The following is an 18,130-nucleotide window of genomic DNA, read 5'->3' on the forward strand; positions in this document are numbered from 1 at the left end:
ACACAAGGAAAACAATCACCATCTCCATGGCAACCAGCATGTTCCCGTGGAAGGAGAAAAAAAAAACCAATTGGCACAAGAAACAATAATGTAGTTCCACATGTTTGACCGGGAGTCGGACGTCGACACAGGACTGAAGGAGGCTGTAAAACACTTTCATTATGTCTGAAACACGACGTGTCGCGTGACGACGACGCTGCTGCTCAGCCTGGAACGTGTATGTCGATGGGAGCAGGTGTGGCTGCCTGTGCTTTGCTTTGGCGCATGAGACACTGGAGAGGGAGTTGGCAGCCTTCCGTAGGGACTATCTGACGGAGCCCTTTAAAGTAAATGAGTTCTCAGACATTTGCCTGCAGTGGTTAGATTACAAGAAAGTGCAGAGACAAATATAAGAGGAGCAACAAATAACAGACAGTGGACATGCTAGTGGGGCACTCAGTCTTTTTTTTTTTTTTTTTTTTAATTTGCAATTGCAGTGCTTCAAGTATACAGAGGAAATGTCCACAGTTGTACAACATTGGGTCTAATTGGTATTGGCGTTCAAAGTTCCAGTGTGATGTCAGTCACACCATTAGGTTTTTTTTTGTACCACTTGCTGCATTAATCTCTCTTCCACACTAACGTTTGTATATTCTTAAAAAAAACAATTGCTCACCGCACCAGTTATTGCAATAATTGTACAAACTGTATCAAGAACAGCGGTATGAATGCCTGCATTAGAAAATGCTTCGGTTTGGTGTTCACATTTATGCAGAGAAATCCAAAACCCTGGCCAACTGTTTATTACTGTGAAAGTCTAATCAGGGATTCATAGATAATTAGTTTCTCTGTGCGAGAAGGAAAACATTAGGGGAATATCACAAATTAAAACTGTGGCAATAAACAGTGAATTAGAAAAACCCAATCAAGTCATCAATATTCCCTCTAAGTTCAATTAGCGCATCCATAATCTTGGCATTTGCATCTTTAGGGTTTACTGAACCTAAAATCTAATATGAATATAGTGCAAAACAATCCATTAAACAGCCACAATAAAGCATGAAATATTAAACAAATTAACTATGAATACGTGCATCAGAAGCCCACATTCTGGCTCGCATCAGGTTTGTGCTTTGAGGAAACTGTGTGCGAGTTACATGATACCCCAGCAGTGTATTTGACCCCTCGGTGGACAACGGTGGTCTCAGACCTTTCGCCAGGTGAAACCATTGCAGAAACCCTACGAACACGCGCAGACAGAGCCCCGTCTTACGTTCGTCGAAAAGCGCAGTGCGAACGTTTCCGCGAGTTCCATACCCACGCTGTTGTCGCTTTCCCAAATAGCAGCAGTGCTGGTGCCCATAGGCGCGTTGGTCGTCTGCGGTCAGGCGGGCGTGGCAGCGCATCGCGGATCCCGGGGGAACAGAAAGCAATTGCATGACTGATCGCACTTGTTTCTTTTGAAGGTGCAGAGCACCTTGTGCTCACAGAGACCTGGAGCTGATAGAGGAGTCTTTTCTGTCACTCGACAATCACACGTTTGAAGCATTTTCAAACGTGTGTGTCTGCAAAGCAAACAAATGGTTTGCATTTAGCGACAACAGCAGCAACGCAGTGTGATGCTCCCACAGGCTCATCCACTTCACACTCAGTTTATATTGGCGGCAGTGACTGAAGTCATTCGTAATCTTCAACAATTGCTTCTCGGTGAGTGCACAAGATCTACTTTCTTAATAGAAAGATGCTTGACCTCAGCTTGGTAAAAGTAGTTTTCTCCCTGAACAGTTCCCCAGTTCATCGCAGTGTGCAGAGAGTGTTCCAATCACTCAGTCAGTTATTCATTTCTTCACATTTCCTCCAAACCAACAGCGATATGGCGAAAGACCTCTGCATACATGACCCACGAAAGAGCTGAAGCTTGAGTGTGAAAGCGACGACGGCGTCTGCTTCAAACTGCTCGTAATCGAAGAAACGTGGGGAAAAACAGTATTTGTGTCAATAAATTACTGATATTGTTTGCTGCACTGCCGTTCTTACATAACTATGGTTCCAGTAAATCGAGGGCGGAAGTTTTTGTTCTCTAGTACATTTCAATAAGTTCCTCTAACAGCGTGTCTTTGGATTGTGGGGGGAAAGCCACACATGCACAGGGAGGACATGCAAAAGGCCCACAGAGGCACAACGCACACATGAACGGCTACCTGCAGTGAGAGGCTGGTCTTTGAAGCGACAGTACGTCTGCAAGTACTTTGTAGCACTGTCAGTTCTGGAGCTGTGGATTCATTCAAGCTGTTCCTTTATCGACAAAGATGAGACGAGTGAAATCCATTGAACAGATAAAAGTGAGACTATGTATGCTGGCAGAGCTCCGTCAGGAGGGTTTATACCAGGAAGCGTTGTGCAGTAAGGTATACAGTGAATATTAAATCTCATTGAAAAGAGAAGAGGGGTGGGGGGGGCATCACTATTGTAACACGCTTTCTCGATGTAGCAGAGATTTAGCCTCCTGTATGTGACTGCAGCGATGCCTTAATGATATTCACTACAGAGCATAATGCTGTGCTCTGACCCAATTGTTTCTGTGCAAGAGGATTTGTGATGTTGCTGTTATCCAATAATCTTCCACACGCGGCATTCACATTAACATACAGTCAGACTATCTGATGAGATTATCACCCGCACAACCAGATTAGATGGCTCCAGGCAGATTATTACCCTGACAGGCTCGGTGTGAAATAATCACAACTGCACACTCGTGTGTGTTTCGGGATGCAGGGGAGCACGCCGGGGTGCATTTGTGCTTTGCGTACGATACAATCTTCATAATAAAGAGCCTTTGTGAGGGGGGCCACTGGCTTGTGGAAATCCTGGACGGGGGTCAGCGGTCTGAGTGTGTTGAAGGATGTTGGTGTTATTACATGGCCTGCTGCACATGAGACGGAGAAAGTGACAGAAGCCGTGTTCACCACGGGTCACAGCCAAGGGTACAGCAGTGAGCTTGTATGTTTCTATAATGTCTGTATAGGGGAATAATGTGAGGGTCCACCGGTGTTCAGTGTCCGAGTTACAGCTTTGTCTTTGCGACAAGAGAGCAAAGGCACAACATCAATTACATCTTCATAGAATGGAAATGAGGTTTTAAAAGCAGCAGAATAACATTTTTGTTTGTGTGTTTTTTTTATTGTGGAAATGAGGCTTTGTGCCGTGGCTCTGCGGAGCCGTGTTTCCAGGTGGTTGTTGTTGTTTTTTTTCCCTCCTTTCTGCCATTGTGTTGTATTTGATTCCCGCAGGCTCTGTGATCCAACATAGACTACAAAGACACACAAGAACACATTCACACGCTCGACATTTTCTCACGGATATGAACCGCTTCCCTCCACCGTCTGTCCATCCCTTCTGTCCCCTCGCCAGGCTACCAGATCTCGTACCGCCTGGACAGCAGGGACCCTCAGCGCTGGACCACGGTGGAGGTGGGCTCCAACGCTCGCCAGTTCACCGTCACAGGACTCTCCTCCGAGCAGAGCTACGTGTTCCGACTCATCGCCCGCACCGCCGTGGGCTGGGGGGAGGAGCAAGAAGCCCTGGTTGTCACCACTGAACGGAGAGGTAGAGGACACACACACACACACACGCACACACACACACACACATTCATCAGGACCTCATTTGCCCGTCTAATTTGAACCCCTCCGGTCAAAACAACAGCAGGAATCCCACCTGAATGGTCCCTCAACCTTTCTGTGCTGGAAGAGTTTCACTTTTGGGGGACAAATGTGAAAAGTATTGAACACTGCAGTCACAAAAAAAACAAAACCTTGTGCACTGCGGTGTGCGATGCTTCCAACAGGGCTCTTTCATGTGGCGCCGTCGGAGCAGCGACAGACACCATCAATAACGTCGGCGACGATAACGGAGACGTCTCCGGGACAGTTGACCAAGCTGCTCCCAGAATTGCGAGGCCGTTGCCTTTTTGAGAAACATGAAAGAGGAACACAACCCGACAACTCCTTCCCTTTTTTCAGACCCATTCCGTGATTTAACACTCCAGCGCACACCCGGCCACACCCGGCAGAAAGGTTAACCGGGAGTCGGAGGCAATAAATTCTAGCCTTTCACTCAGAGAGGGCAGTAAAACGCCACCGCTCGAGCTCAGTTCTCCGGTCACGCTTCCGCCGGTGGCTGCGTTTTGCACACACGTCCGGCTTAGCAGCCGTCCAAAATGGGCCCGTGGTGAAATGCTCCGAGCCGTCCCTGAGCTCTGCCTGCGATGCTGAGTCAAAATATCTGCAGTGACAGCACCCCGCCGAGACACATCGCTTGCTATGTTCGCAGCAAACAGCATGTGGTTGATGGGTCGCTGATGGCGTTGCCTGTAGTTGAGCGGGATGGGGGGGGGGGGGAATCGATGTCAGCTCAGTGTGTGTGTGCGTGTAGACAAGGTGGAGTCAAAATGTTTTCTGCTCTCGGAGCTGATGTGGAAACCGAGCTGAGAGGACTGCTATGTATGCATGTCTCATCATTATTATAGAATTAAAAAAGAAAGTTGACGCTTTACAGCGTTGCTCAACACAGAGTAGAAGCAATTTACAGTAAATAGGATAAAAAAAGAATAGACCAGTTAAATCCGTAATTTACAGAATCGGATATTAACGTGTAAATATCAGTATATACATGCTAATGCTTGAACATGAATAAATAACAACATTTCAACAGAGAGGAGCTATTTGCGAAAAGGAGTTGGAGAGTTATTACTGCGATTGTATTGTGTAGACGCGGGGATTGAAGGTGTCAGAGCTGAACTGATATACATTTATTCTCAAGAACTAAATGCCAAAATTAAATATTTGTGTTGTAACTGTATTGAAGTAAATAAAAAACAGCTATATTGCCGAGCAATAACTGTCCGCTGGAGGCTGAGAAAAACTATCAAAATTGATTTATCTAACAAATTCTCATCGATATATCCTTTATCGATGTTGGATTGCAACAGATGATAAAAAAAAAAAAAGATATTTGAATGTGAAAAACAGAAGTGAGTCCTGCATTAACCAAACAAGTGTGTTGTGCCACAAGGCGAGCTTAAGTTATTTGTGTTTCACTGTTGATGCATGAGAGTTGGCAGCCCGGCTTTACTTACACTCCAAAAACACATTTATTCGACGCGTTTGGTCCAGTCTGCAGGTGAAGTAGCGTTAATGACTAGAAGGGCTGGGATCTATCACACAGGGCCCCCGTGAGCCTTCAGCTTAAACAAACTCCTGTCCAGTTGGGTAACAGCTTCAAGTTTTAACATTCACTGTGGCTGCAGAAGGAAAGACCAGCAAGGTAAATGAGACCAAACCACCAAGACACTTCATAATATGTGTTTTGCGAACACCCCCAGAAATATATCCTATGAGCACAGTGTAAAAGCTTAAATTACAGTGTTGTGCAATGATTATTGGTTGGCTGAGCGAGTACGCCAAAATATATTGACTGCCCGTGTGCAATGTTATCACAAAGGACACATTGTCCCTCATAGTTTATGTGCTGTGTCTGAAGAAGAGCTGCACGGAGGGCAGAGTTCAGCTAGAATGAAGCAATGTAAGGTCAACAGCTTTGACCTCTTTTCTGTTAATTTCGCTGATGTCCTGCAGCTACATTGTGCACATGTCCCGCATCTCGTTTTTAAAGGACGAGTATTTACCTTTAGCTACTCGCCGACACTGAGTGCCTGATTCATACTCCACGTGCACTTCTGCACAGCGCAGTCGGAGTTCCGCGCACCTCCAACGGCCTCACGGTCTACAGTACACAGAGGCCAGTACATTGCGTTTATCTACTGGCTGCCCGGCAAATAAAATGTGATAAATGAAGCAGAATAAAACAGAAAATCTGTGAGGTTTTAAGCAGGCACGAGCTGATTAAGGCTATTAATTTTACTTGGGAGTTCCAAAATACCATTAGAAAGTTATATGATGGGAGAGAACCATATTTATTATGTAATTATTGTGTTTTTTTCGCTCTTTTTTTTTTATGTTCGTTTGATGCACACTTGCTTGCACAATTTCTTTCAATGATCCCAGATCCAGTAGAGTCTGTGCAGCCTGACTTAGAGGTGCAAAGCACGGAGGATTGTGTGAAGTCCACAGACAGATCAAGGCAGAGAAATGAAAGCAAAAACTAAATCTTCGAGCGTTGCATTGAGGCAAGTTGCCAGTCCTTCGACACGCGGCGTCGTTGTTACCGGCTGCTAAATGTTAGCGCACAATAAAAAAAAAAAAGTGTGACCTTTTGCGGTACGTGAGACATTGATATAAAAACGGGGAAAGAAAAGATGAAATGACATTTGAAAACTTTGCCAGACTTGGCAGCGTCGTGGAAATTGAAGTTGCCAGGTACCGGCCGCCCCCCTGCAGAGCGGTAATGAGAGTCAGCAGTTTAATGACCTGAGGGTACGGGCGACAGGAGTCAATTAAAGCGGGATGTGTTGCTTGGCCGAGTCCTGAGGTTTCGTGAAAAATTGATGATGAGACAAAGGGAAAAGTTGCGGAGTTGAGTCTGTTCATGTCATTATATCCGACTCATTATATTATACCGAGTCTGACTGGATGAGTAACCGGTGTTATGAGACAGACGGTCAAAGGAGACCGTCTGTCTCATAACACCGGTTACTTTCTCAGCATGATCAGTCGTGGGCGGGTTGGAACAGACCCCCCCCCCCCCGTTCAAAGGAGTGAGAACCGGACGGAAAGTCATGAATCTGAGCTTCTCAGCCAGTGTAATTACTGTTGATCAATACTTCCATCAGCACTACGCCATTATGATAATTTAATCCTGCGGTGCTGGAAAAATGCCGCTCGTCTCCTATTAACTCATTTCACAGCGAGCGATCTCGTCACAGACGATTTACTGCTTTTCAGTTGAGAGTGGTACAGTCCGGGCCCGTGTCAAGGTGAAGTGGTGAACGGAACTTTCCTGCTCTTTTGTCTCGCAAACACAAAGAAATAGATTCCCCGTCGGGGAAAAAACACGCTGTCCGCCGCCGACCCGAGAGGAGGATGGGGTTTTCTTGTTCTCATTGCAGTGACTTGACTATTAAACAGGTAAAAGCCAGTGAGTCACGCGCTTCCTTCTTTTTTTCCCCTCCAATTTGGAAACAAGTAAAAAGTCAAGGTTTTATCCCGCTCAGATTCGGAGGTCGTGATGCTTTTATCTCATCTTGTCTAGACTTGCGCACCACTTTTTCTTCTGGTTTCAGTCAGTCGCTTTCATGTCTTTGGCTCATTCAAAATGCAGAAGCCAAAGGATTCAGAAACCCTCTTACTTTAATATCGGTCCACTTTTATATTTTACATCTGTTCTTACTGAGCAGGATCAGGACAAGAAAAGTGTTGGAATCCTTCTCCGACCAGGCCGACACCTGAGGGTGACGTGTTTATTCTTTGCACTGGGTAGCAGAGGGCTGATTGTAAACTACACTATTGAAAGTTCTTTTGAACCGAATAACAGATAACACAGGGCAGACGTGGCCCTTGGCGATGTACAAGAGAAGCAGACGCAACCAAATTGTGAGAAGTTGGACGCTCCTTCTCTGCAGTGGAGATCATGCAATCATAGATATACGGCTAAAATTAAAACAATCATGGTTCTTCTGTCTTTAATCCATTTTTAGTGGGGAAAAAAAACTGCTGGTTTGAAGTCAGATTAAAGAAACATGAGAAGAATCTGGTGCAGCGTATATTTTATATACGTTTCCCCCAAAACGGAGACAAGGCAACGAGAATGAGGACTTAACAGGACAGAACAAGCTAAATCGCACAACGTGACCTGCTAAATGAGCTGACAACTTAACATCTTTTTTCCTCGAAAGAGGCGGGATGGAGTTTGGCCTGTCTGTGACCACGTCAATTTATTGTTCAGCCTGCTGAAGCGTAAGAGATTAAACTCAATATACTCGGTGCGGATGAGCAAAAAAACCAGGATGAAAAGGGACCAAATGTCACACCAGGATAGCTGGTTAATTAAAATGAAACAAGGGGGGATTCAGAATATTAAAATATGTATTCAAGTACCGTGATTAATTTAAAAATGCAAATTGTTTTACTAAAGTTCGTGATTTATAAGCAGAAGTTCTGATAAAATAGTCTGCCAAGCTACAAATTCACAGTGTGATAATGAGATAAATGTGGATCATGACTTTTTTTTTTTTTTTTTTTTTATTACCAAGATCATTTTATATGCATCACAGTTCTTTTTCTATGGACAGATAATTCTCTGACAAAGAAAATGCACATATTAGTTTCATCAGAACACAATATTTTGTGTTCGGCAGCACGTGCACATCTACATATTATATTAGTGGTTTTGTTACTCAATCCTCTTCTAAAACTGTGCTTGGTATTACGTGGTGCGTGTAAACAGATCTATACATCACATATCATTTCGACGGTTGAGTAAAATGTTTCACCTCTTGTCGCCCCACTGATCTCGGGTGTTCCCCAAGGCTCCGTCTGGGGTCCACTGTTCTTTCACAAGGCTACACAAATGTCTTAAAAGCCGGTATTAAAAAAAAAACAAAGTCGTATTTATAGCAGTTAAAGGATATCTCAGAAATGAGTGCTTTTCTTTCTCGAGCCGACACGCGGAGGTCATTGTCAGACTTAAACCAAACCGCAATTTCACGCTGAAGATGAGGCTACTGAGGGTTTGTATGAACACCAGGAGATCACATGAATCTTCTTTTAGACTTCTCACTCATATTCATCCATCAATCTTCAAAATCGCCTCATCCACGAGACAATGGATGAGGCAGGGCCAAACACTCGCCAGTACATCAACGGGACAAAGACAGACTGACACACAACCACACTCAATTTCACCTCGACAGGCCATTTAGAACCAAGGAATTCCCTCGAGCGCATGATTTTGAAGTTTTAAACCACGACACCACGACGTGGCCCCATTCATCTGTTTGTTTTGGAGATTTTATAGACCACATTTAAATCGCTCACTCCGCTCCTCGCTGCATTTCTACATGTGTCAAACCTGAGTGGGTCAGATTTTAAATCACCGATTTTAGATTTGTCGCAGGTGAAATTCAAGTCCATTTTTATTTCAGGGGAGACGGTTGACCTGGAATGTGCCTGATCAGTACAATAACAGCATAATTGCAACAAGTCCAAATGTTTCCCTTACCTTTATACCAAGATGTCCAAGTCCTTTCTGCAAAAGCCCACATTTAATCAAACATCTCTTTTTGATGATGCCTCCAACTGCATCATTTTCGTCGTCAAACGATCTAAAAGTCCTTTCTACCTCAGTGCGTCTCGCTAATGTCGGAAAACCATGTCGCCTCTTTGGCCGTCTGTGTTTTCATAAGCTCACCTCCACCGGCTCCCTCTATTTCAGTAGCAATAAGGTTCCCAGCTGAGCTCCTCGTGTGTTATGTAGGGTATTATTTAGTTTTAAAAGGTTTGATACACCTTAGAAAGAGTAGTTATTTTTGACAGGAAAATGTCTCCTATCTCTTGTAGCTGCACCTGACATGTACGTATGTTTAACAGCTTTGTTTTGAAGCAGTTTTCATGCGTGTTGATATAATAGAAAGTACAGAATATTCAAATGATGACATGATGACATGATAAAACATGTATGGAGAAGAAAACAGTAAATAGAACAATGTTTTTTTGATTAATTGATTAAAAGATTAATTTAAAAAAAATACATTGGAACGTACAAATGCATATAATGTCGAAAATAACAAAGTGTGAAAATAGAGCTTAATCACATGCGTATAAAATGACTGACAAGTTTTAAATGAAACATAAATATAAATGTGCCTCTTAGCTTAAAGTCGCCGCGGCATCCTGTTCGTCTCATCAGCACTGAATACGAAAAGACCCCTCATCAAAACGTGTCGTGTGGCCGAATATCTCTCTGCGAAAACCTCGAACCTCGACGTGAGATACTCTGTTCAGTGCCATCAGCCCGTGCAGTGCATTTTAATTGGATCAGATATCATAACATCCGCAGCATCATTATCAGCATTTCTTGAGAATAGAATTCAGTGGATCTCTGTTCCACTTCAGTAACATAATGGCCCATTCTTGCATTGAGAGAGACAAAACAGCCTAATAGAGATTTCTTTGTGATGAGGCTGAAGAGACCAACTTAATCCCCGAAAAAAGAAAATTGGCTTTTTGAGTGTAGCTGAGAGGCCACACATCCATACGTGAGCGAGGAAACCACGACGCCATACAGAGTGATTTATTTGCGCTGATGTTTATCTCCAGGACACTGATAATTATAATAAAATGGACATGACCGAGTGTGTGTGTGTGTGTGTGTGTGTGTGTGTGGGGTGGGGGGGAAATTCAACCCTCTGTCTTTCCTTTTTGTCCATTAATCTCTGAGGTTTTTTTTCTGTTCAGCGCTTCCCTCCAGCCACACTCATCCCATTCCTTGTGTAGCGAGTTCGTTTCTGAAAGGGTCGGCACTTGTTCCCACAATTATGAGTTTATTATCGGAGCAGGATCTTAACTGGGGAACAGAACAAGAGGAGAACAGACAGGGACACAGAGATCGTATCGGGAAAAACAAGAGAGAGGGGAGCAAGTCGTCAAGTTTTGAAGGAACAAGGGATGTGCGATGGAAGTGGGAGACAAACGGATTTGAGTCAAATTACTTGTGATAAGGATGAATGAAGGGAGCCGGGCCTGTCAGTGTGTGTGTGTGTGTGTGTTGGGGAAAATAACTGCAGATTAATTAAACTTCAGAAGGAATCGATGATGCTTTTATTTCTCGACCTAATCGATAACCTGATGTCCCTGAAATTAGACAGTTATGCCCCCAGCTGTGTGTTTTTTTTTTGTTGTTGTTTTGTTTGCGTTTGTGCATGCATGTCTACTAATCACTCAGCCACTGTGAACACAATCATACAAAGATACCGACTCCTAGAGTCATCTTTCATCTTGTAATTGAATAGATTTGACACACACACACACACACACACACACACACACACACACACACACACACACTGGCAGTCTGTTGCGAAATTGGTTCTTTGATGCAGCAGTTGGATGTCTTGTTCCAGTGAAATGTTTGCGTCGGCTGCAACTCTCCTCTCATTCCACATATGATGTAAATAGTGGCTGCCTGTGACGTGTATCACAAAGTATCTGTGGCTTATTGTCTAAGACCAAAATAATAGTTGTGCATTTAGCAACAAAAAAAGCAGCTTATTCAAAGAAGAAATGAACTTAAGTCCATGTTTGTAGTGACATATTGAATATTGAACTGCGTTCTCAAAGTCCCTTCTATAAACATTAGGTTTACCACAAAATACATCCTGATAAACATCTTAATCTTCATAACTGGAGAAGCCAGGTTTTACCCAGCTACAGTTCTACGAGTGATAAATGATTTGGACTTAACAAGTAAAACTACATCACCGATCTGTCAATACGTCACAGCAACAAAGCAGATGACAGGAATGACCACTGCATGTGGTGGCGAAGGTGTCCCACATTAACCGTAATATCAAGTTGGACTAACAGTGAAATGTGCACCGCAGTACTCGCTGAAGATTACTTGACAACTTCATTGCTCAGGCACATTGGTGCTGAATGGGGAAGTCGTTGGCTCTCGGTATGTGTGTGACGTATCCCATTATTGCTGCAGCTAATGTCTCTACATGAACAGAGAAATGTCTTCCCCTTGAGAAAAAAAATATCTAAAACTAATCATACTTTATTAAGCCCTTGGGGAAATGACATCACTCTTTTCACAAATTATTATTTTTTTTAGTCTCCACCCATTTCGGTTAGAGTTTAGGGTTGTATGATTACTTATAAGCCAGACGGAAGAGCCCAAGAGTATAACAAAATCAATCCAAATGGAAACAAATGAGGAAACAATAAAATATCAGTGCAGCCATTAGATGATAAAAAAAAAAAAAAAACCCTAACTCCTGCTGGCAGACGTCCCCACGGTTCTACCAGAACTCTCAGGGGCACTGGATGTTATTCTCATCCATTCCTCTTCTGTGCACACTTCATGTAACTCCCAGTGGACGATAAGACAGGATCCACCCTGGACACCACAGTTCAGCATAACGCACACACACACACACACACACACACACACACACACACACACACACACACACACACACACTCCAGACTAGTTCACAGCAGGAATATGAGTGACTCTGTCTTCACACCACCTCCGAATGTCATCAATAACAAAATATTCCAGCGCATCAATCAAGATGTGAAGTCAATTTGAAGTGATCTGGAGTCGTTGTTGTTTTGTTTTTTTAATTTCTCGCCTAGTTTTCCACTGTGCTCCCGTGATTGTATCACACGCCCTTCACATGACCGTCCCTGTCTCCTCTTTTCATGTCACATCCTGCGACCTGCCCGTCCGCTCCGCAGAGCGTCCCCAGCCGCCCAGGAAGTTGTCCGTTCCCCAGGACGAGGTTGAGTCTCGCCGCCTCCGCGTGCACTGGGTGACCGGAGGCTCGGGCTCCTCGCCCCTCAGATACTTCACTCTGCAGGTCAAAGAGCTGCCCGGCGGGGACTGGAGCGTACACAGCGCCGACATCCCACACAATGTGACCTCCTGGACCGCTGAAAGGTACGGACGTAAAGAAAGGGCTGCTTCTGAGGCTGCAACATGGTGAATATGTCAAGTATGTCGAGAGAATAATGTCGATTTGTGGAGCAGGGCAGTGTTGAAGGAATGGGCTACATCCTTTTGAAATAATGATCAGTTCTTGCAAAAAGGGTGTCAGACTATTCTTAATAAGGCAGAATAAGGTGTAACAGCTTCTCTTTCGGATGGACGAAGACTCAGGTGTCAGAACAGATGCAGTCACAGGTGCCACCAGCTTTTTTTTTTTTTTTTTTCTTCACATGCACACATTTTCATATTCAGCAAGCAATAAGAAGGACAGCTCACCGTCGTATGAGCAGGCTGTGGTGTACAAACACAGCCGAGCACATGAGAAAAAGGCCTGAATGCTAATCAACCAGGCCATTAAAATATACTGGCATCAGCCCCAGATACCAATCGTGAGGATTGGGACATCCTTTTTCTCATGAAAAACCAGGCCAGCTTGAAGTAATAACATTATAAAGTGTCTTGTGTCTAGAATCAATAACTTATCTCAAACGTCGCTGAAAATAGAATTGAATAATACGAAGTCTGAATATTTTACTGCCGCTTCCATAGAGCTCCCTTGGTCTCGCCAAGCCGGGATTTTATTATAAAACGCTTGTCTTAAAAGGTCACTCAGTCTCAAAGACGACAGACAGCAACTGTCAAGAAGCAGCAAACGGCAAACCGTCAGCGCAGCCTTCAGGAAAATAGCAGGAGCAGATGTCTCACTGACAGACGCCCACACAAGCAAACAAAACTCCAACAGCACCGCGCATACAGCTCCAACCTGTTAGTGTGCTTCGCCCCGAGGTCAGGTCTCGGGACGCAGAGGGCGTTTACCATTCATGTGGTTTATGGAGAAGATGTTGGATTACTCGCATGACACCACGGTGCCTCATGACACGCTGAGCGCTTGTAGGAAGTGTTAAATAATCCAGTTTAATGTGCTTTCGCCTGCCCGGAGGATGAATGATCCAGCTGGTCTGAAAGGGCCAAACTTTCATCATCTTCTTTGCTGCTCGTGAGCCTCAGAGCTTTTCATTCACATACACTGGGTTTGGGAGCGTTATTGGACAAGACTGACGGGGCCCGTCGTGACTGTGGACTGAAACTACTCTCAGATTGCGTGGAGAAACAAATGTTCCTAAAGACCCCATGAAATGACAAAGACATTTCACCATTTACTTATTTTTTTGTTTATCTTGTGGTTTTCGGTTACTTGCTCATTATTATTGCAATATTTGTTTTGTTCTCTTTCTGTTAAAACAAAAAAATGTGAACTGAATTTACTATTTCCGCATCAAATACACTTCAAACCGTCATTCTATGTTGCACAATTGGCTCCTGAAAATATGAATCAAATCCCAAACCCTTTACTTGAAGATGCTTTCACATTGAATATGTGAATATACATAAATAGAATAGCCCTTCATGTGTTCGTTAAGGGGAAGTAGGAATAAGCTCGGAGTCCAAAACAGGACTGAAAGCGACAGTGTGATTTGGTTTTGTTCCACAGACCTAATAGAAATGTTGTTGAGCTTGTCACGTTGGACTTGAGTTAGTTAAAGCAATCTGAAACAATCTTGTAGTGTTTATGCATCCCCTGGGAGACCAGTGGACGGAGCAAGACGAGACGCTGCACAATCAAAGCAAACGACGATGACAACAACAAAAAAAAACCAGGACGCAGAGAGAAAAGTTTCATTTGTTTAGAAGCTAAAAAAAGAGAGAGAGATTTGTTGTGCAGAGAAAAGACGTGCGCCAGGGAGAGCAGCGTAATCATAATTAGTGCATGAAAAGGGGAGGATCTCAGTCACCTAATCACACAGTCGCAGCAGGAGCTTCTCTCTGTTTTCTGTCTCTAAATACCTGTGTTTTTTATTTATTTATTTATTTATTTTTGATCTGGTTCACTCTCTGCCATCAGTCTTGTGTTTGTTTGTCCGCTTTCTGTCTGCACTGCAACTTTCACTTTCCATCTGTCATCCTTCTGCTTGTCGCCACCTTCTCCCTTCCCCTCTCTTGTCTCCATCAATCACCAGTCATTGCTCTCAAAGCCCGCGTGAGTTTTTATTCCTTCAAGTATCGCTGCCTTCTCATCCTGTGAAGCAGTGGGCTTCGGTCTTGCCGCTCGTCCTTCCTCTCTCCCCCTCCTCCTGTGTCCCTCCGTCTCGCCGGCGAGGCTGTTATTGTGACAGCAGGTGACAGCGGTCGGGCTGGACGTCGGCGCCAAACTTCACTGACAGCCCGAAGCAGCGGGACCGCCATGATGCTCCACCTGTTTGTGTGTGCGTGTGTGTGTGTGTGTGCGTGCGTGCGTGCGTGTGTGTCATTGGTCACTGCTCCTCGGCGAGTTATCATCAGAGGGTCCGTTTGAGATGCTGAAGAGTGTTTTTCTCGCAGTGTGTTTGCACCAGCCTGACTTGGGGGAGAGAGAGTCTCTCTGCCAGGATGATGGTGCCGCTGCTGCTGCTGCTGCTGCTGCTGCCGCCGCCGCTGCTGTTGTTGTTTTGATGACGTCTGTCGGCCGCGTTTGCGACGCCGAATGTTCTCATTATGGCGCCGGATGGTGGAATTAGCTCATATCTCCACATGCTCACGCTCATACTTGCTTGTTATCTATCCTTAATTGTTGTTTTCCACTGAGATGTCTTTGAAACCACAACATCGAGATCCCCAGTCTCTCACACACGTACACACACACACACAGAGTCAAACATTGTCCTTAACATCCTCCCTGTGCCGTTGGTACCCCACCTCATCTCAGTTGGGGGGGGGGGGGGGGGGGTTGATATGCCCTTCCTACGATACCCACAACCCCATAGGGCCTTTTCCTGTCCCTCATTGAGCCCAGCTCATTATTGTACCACAAGACTCTTGAGGAGCTCTCCTGTCGCCTGCTGAATTTCTAACTGGGTCCTCTGCAGTCTCCCGGGCACTCTGTAAGTAAAGTCGAGAAAAAGACCTTGCAGGTAGACGTAGGAGCAGGAGTGGAATGAGTTCTTGTTGGAAATTATTAAATTGCTCCTTTTAGCTCCTGCTAATAACAAGTAGAAACAGAAAAAAAAAAATGTTTTTCCTTCACCCGTCCATTGTAAAGTTGAATCAATTTCCCACGGTGTGAAGGCGAGGGTTCGTTTGAGGGGTTGACATGCTAAAAGGCACATTTGTTCAGCTCCGTGTGTGTGTGTGTGTGTGTGTGTGTGTGTGTGTGTGTGTGTGTGTGTGTGTGTGTGTGTGTGTGTGTGTGTGTGTGTGTGTGTGTGTGTGTGTGTGTGTGTGTGTGTGTGTGTGTGTGTGTGTGTGTGTGTGTGTGTGTGTGTGTGTGTTCGTGCGCTCGTTCGTTAGACAGACACAAAGCGGCTCCAGAGAAAAATTGTTTTCCAAATGACTGATGTAAATTGTTATTCTGCGCTTATTAATGCACTCACCTTGGACAGAGGAGAAATGCAGATGTTGTGGTAGTATAGCAATAAAAAAATACTTTGGCAGCAACGACAATTAAGAGAGGTGCAAGGTGATCATTATTCAAGACCCCGCCTGGTCTTCCAAGGCCACTGAGAGAGCAAAACATGTCTGAGAGTCAAGGAGAAGGTGGTTTTAAAAGAAAAGTTATACCCATAAGTGTCAAAGACACTCAGCACACTTTTTCACCGCTCGTGGTTTTGTGCAGTCGTTTTTAGTTTGTTGAAGACAAAGTCCTTGTTTGCATGGGTTCGAAAAAGTGAGGAAAATGCTTCTTTTCAAGTTCAAACCTTGAAAAGACTGGTGTTTTATTAGCATGTGAACCGTGTCAAAGATACACCAAATGGGTTTTATTGAGCGACCTTGAGCAGGAATTAAAAAAAAAATTATAATGTTATTCTCACTTTAAATCTGTGATTGAGGTCTGTAATTACATTCTAATAAATTATTCGCTTTAGGAACTTGTTTCAGCTTTTATCACAATACTGATGCCTCACCTTGAAAAACTAGTTGTCAGATCAAACTTTCTTCTTTTTTTTCCGGCACATTCTATACAGTTTAAGTCAAATTTGAAGCGCTGTAAAGTGTCGATCGCGAGCTGGGAACTACGAACGACGACAGATCAAAGTCCAGGAGTCCAAAACTCCTGGAGTGATGATGGAAAGGCTGTTGTGTACGGTGCCACTGCCAGTAGCTTCCAGCAGCAGACTGAGTTTTTCATCGCTTTACGTTGTTGTCAGAGACCTATTTCTCAAAATGAACTGCACTTTAAGCTGCTTCATAATTACAAAAAAAAAAAAATCTATTGGCAAAAACCAGCTGCTGTCCTTTCACCACATACTTTCCTGTCAAAATTACACTTTTTTCTCAATGGATTCCGAAGCTTCACTCACATTTGAAAGACTTACATTTGGTTGTTTTGTGGGTTTTTTTTTAGGAACAACAAGGAGAATTTAAAGCACGTTATCTTTCTCGTTTCTTGACTAAAGACAGGAAGAAAAAAACAAAACACACATTACTCTTTATAAACTGGCACGTCGAGTAGCAATATAACAACTCCCCACCCCCAAAAACATCTTCTAATGCGGTGACATTGTACAAACAACTTATTATCCTTTTTGACATTTGAGCATCATTTTCCAATGGTTCACATCAATATGAGCTTTGCTTCCAACTTCAGGTCAATGTTGGAGGGTCGTCTTTTATTTAGGAAGAAGCTAACGTCTGTTTTTCAAAGCATATTTCCAAATTGAAAATGATAAAAGTAAGACAAATTTAGACAAAAGACTACAGCTTTAGAAAAAAATGCTGCTGTTTTCAAAGGTATAAACAGACAGGGGTCAAATCATTTCTTCAGCTGCAGACTGAACAGGACAACAGACCAAAGAACCACCGATTGCTTCCTACGGCCGACTGTATTTTTCTTCTTGCTTCGCTTCCTGTTTCCTGTACTGACAGTGACTGGGAGACGTTTTGTGGCTGATCGTGCGTGCACAAATAAACAGCTTCTATCCAGTACATTGTTTACCTCACTTAAAATATCCCAAACTATGTGTTTAATACCTCGCTGTGTTCCTGTTTGGATGCATAACTGTGTATTTGTCCCGCCAGGCTGAAGCCCTTCGCATCCTACAAGTTTCGGATGCTGGCCACCAATGATGTAGGAGACAGTGTCCTCAGCAAAGAGACGGAGGCGGCTACGACTCTGCAGGACGGTGAGAAACTGCAGGACGGTGATTGAGCGTGGGAGAGAGTGAAGGGGGAAGAGTGGAGAATACATTGATTTTGATATCGCTACAGAGTAGAGCTGTACGGGAATGGCGAGTCTGTCTTTCTTCCACTAAGTCTCCGTCTCTGTTTTCCTCCCAGTGCCGGACGAGCCCCCAGTGATCCTGACCGTAAAGCCGACAACAACTACCTCAGTGCTGGTGCAGTGGAAGGTATTTTTTGGATGATTTTTGATTTTGTCAGACATATCAACAATCCCGGAAACATGTGCGCCGAGTGCGTAAACACAGACCCGCACAATAAAACACACAGC

General features: G+C 44.1%; 1 protein-coding gene across 4 annotated transcripts in view; it reads left to right on the plus strand.

Moving 5' to 3' along the window:
* Positions 1-18,130, plus strand: part of LOC308128664 (protein sidekick-1-like) — a gene marked incomplete at its 5' end in the record, with an annotated part of 285,540 nt that overhangs the window by 248,418 nt on the left and 18,992 nt on the right. For all 4 annotated transcript variants that reach the window (XM_080494304.1, XM_080494305.1, XM_080494306.1 and 1 more), the window contains 4 exons: positions 3,391-3,585; positions 12,399-12,600; positions 17,701-17,804; positions 17,959-18,029. In XM_080494304.1, the coding sequence (XP_080350430.1) occupies positions 3,391-3,585; positions 12,399-12,600; positions 17,701-17,804; positions 17,959-18,029 (572 nt within the window). The remainder of the gene's footprint in view (positions 1-3,390; positions 3,586-12,398; positions 12,601-17,700; positions 17,805-17,958; positions 18,030-18,130) is intronic.

Source organism: Blennius ocellaris (genome assembly GCF_963422515.1).
Source record: "Blennius ocellaris genome assembly, chromosome: 3".
Classification (NCBI taxonomy): domain Eukaryota; kingdom Metazoa; phylum Chordata; class Actinopteri; order Blenniiformes; family Blenniidae; genus Blennius; species Blennius ocellaris.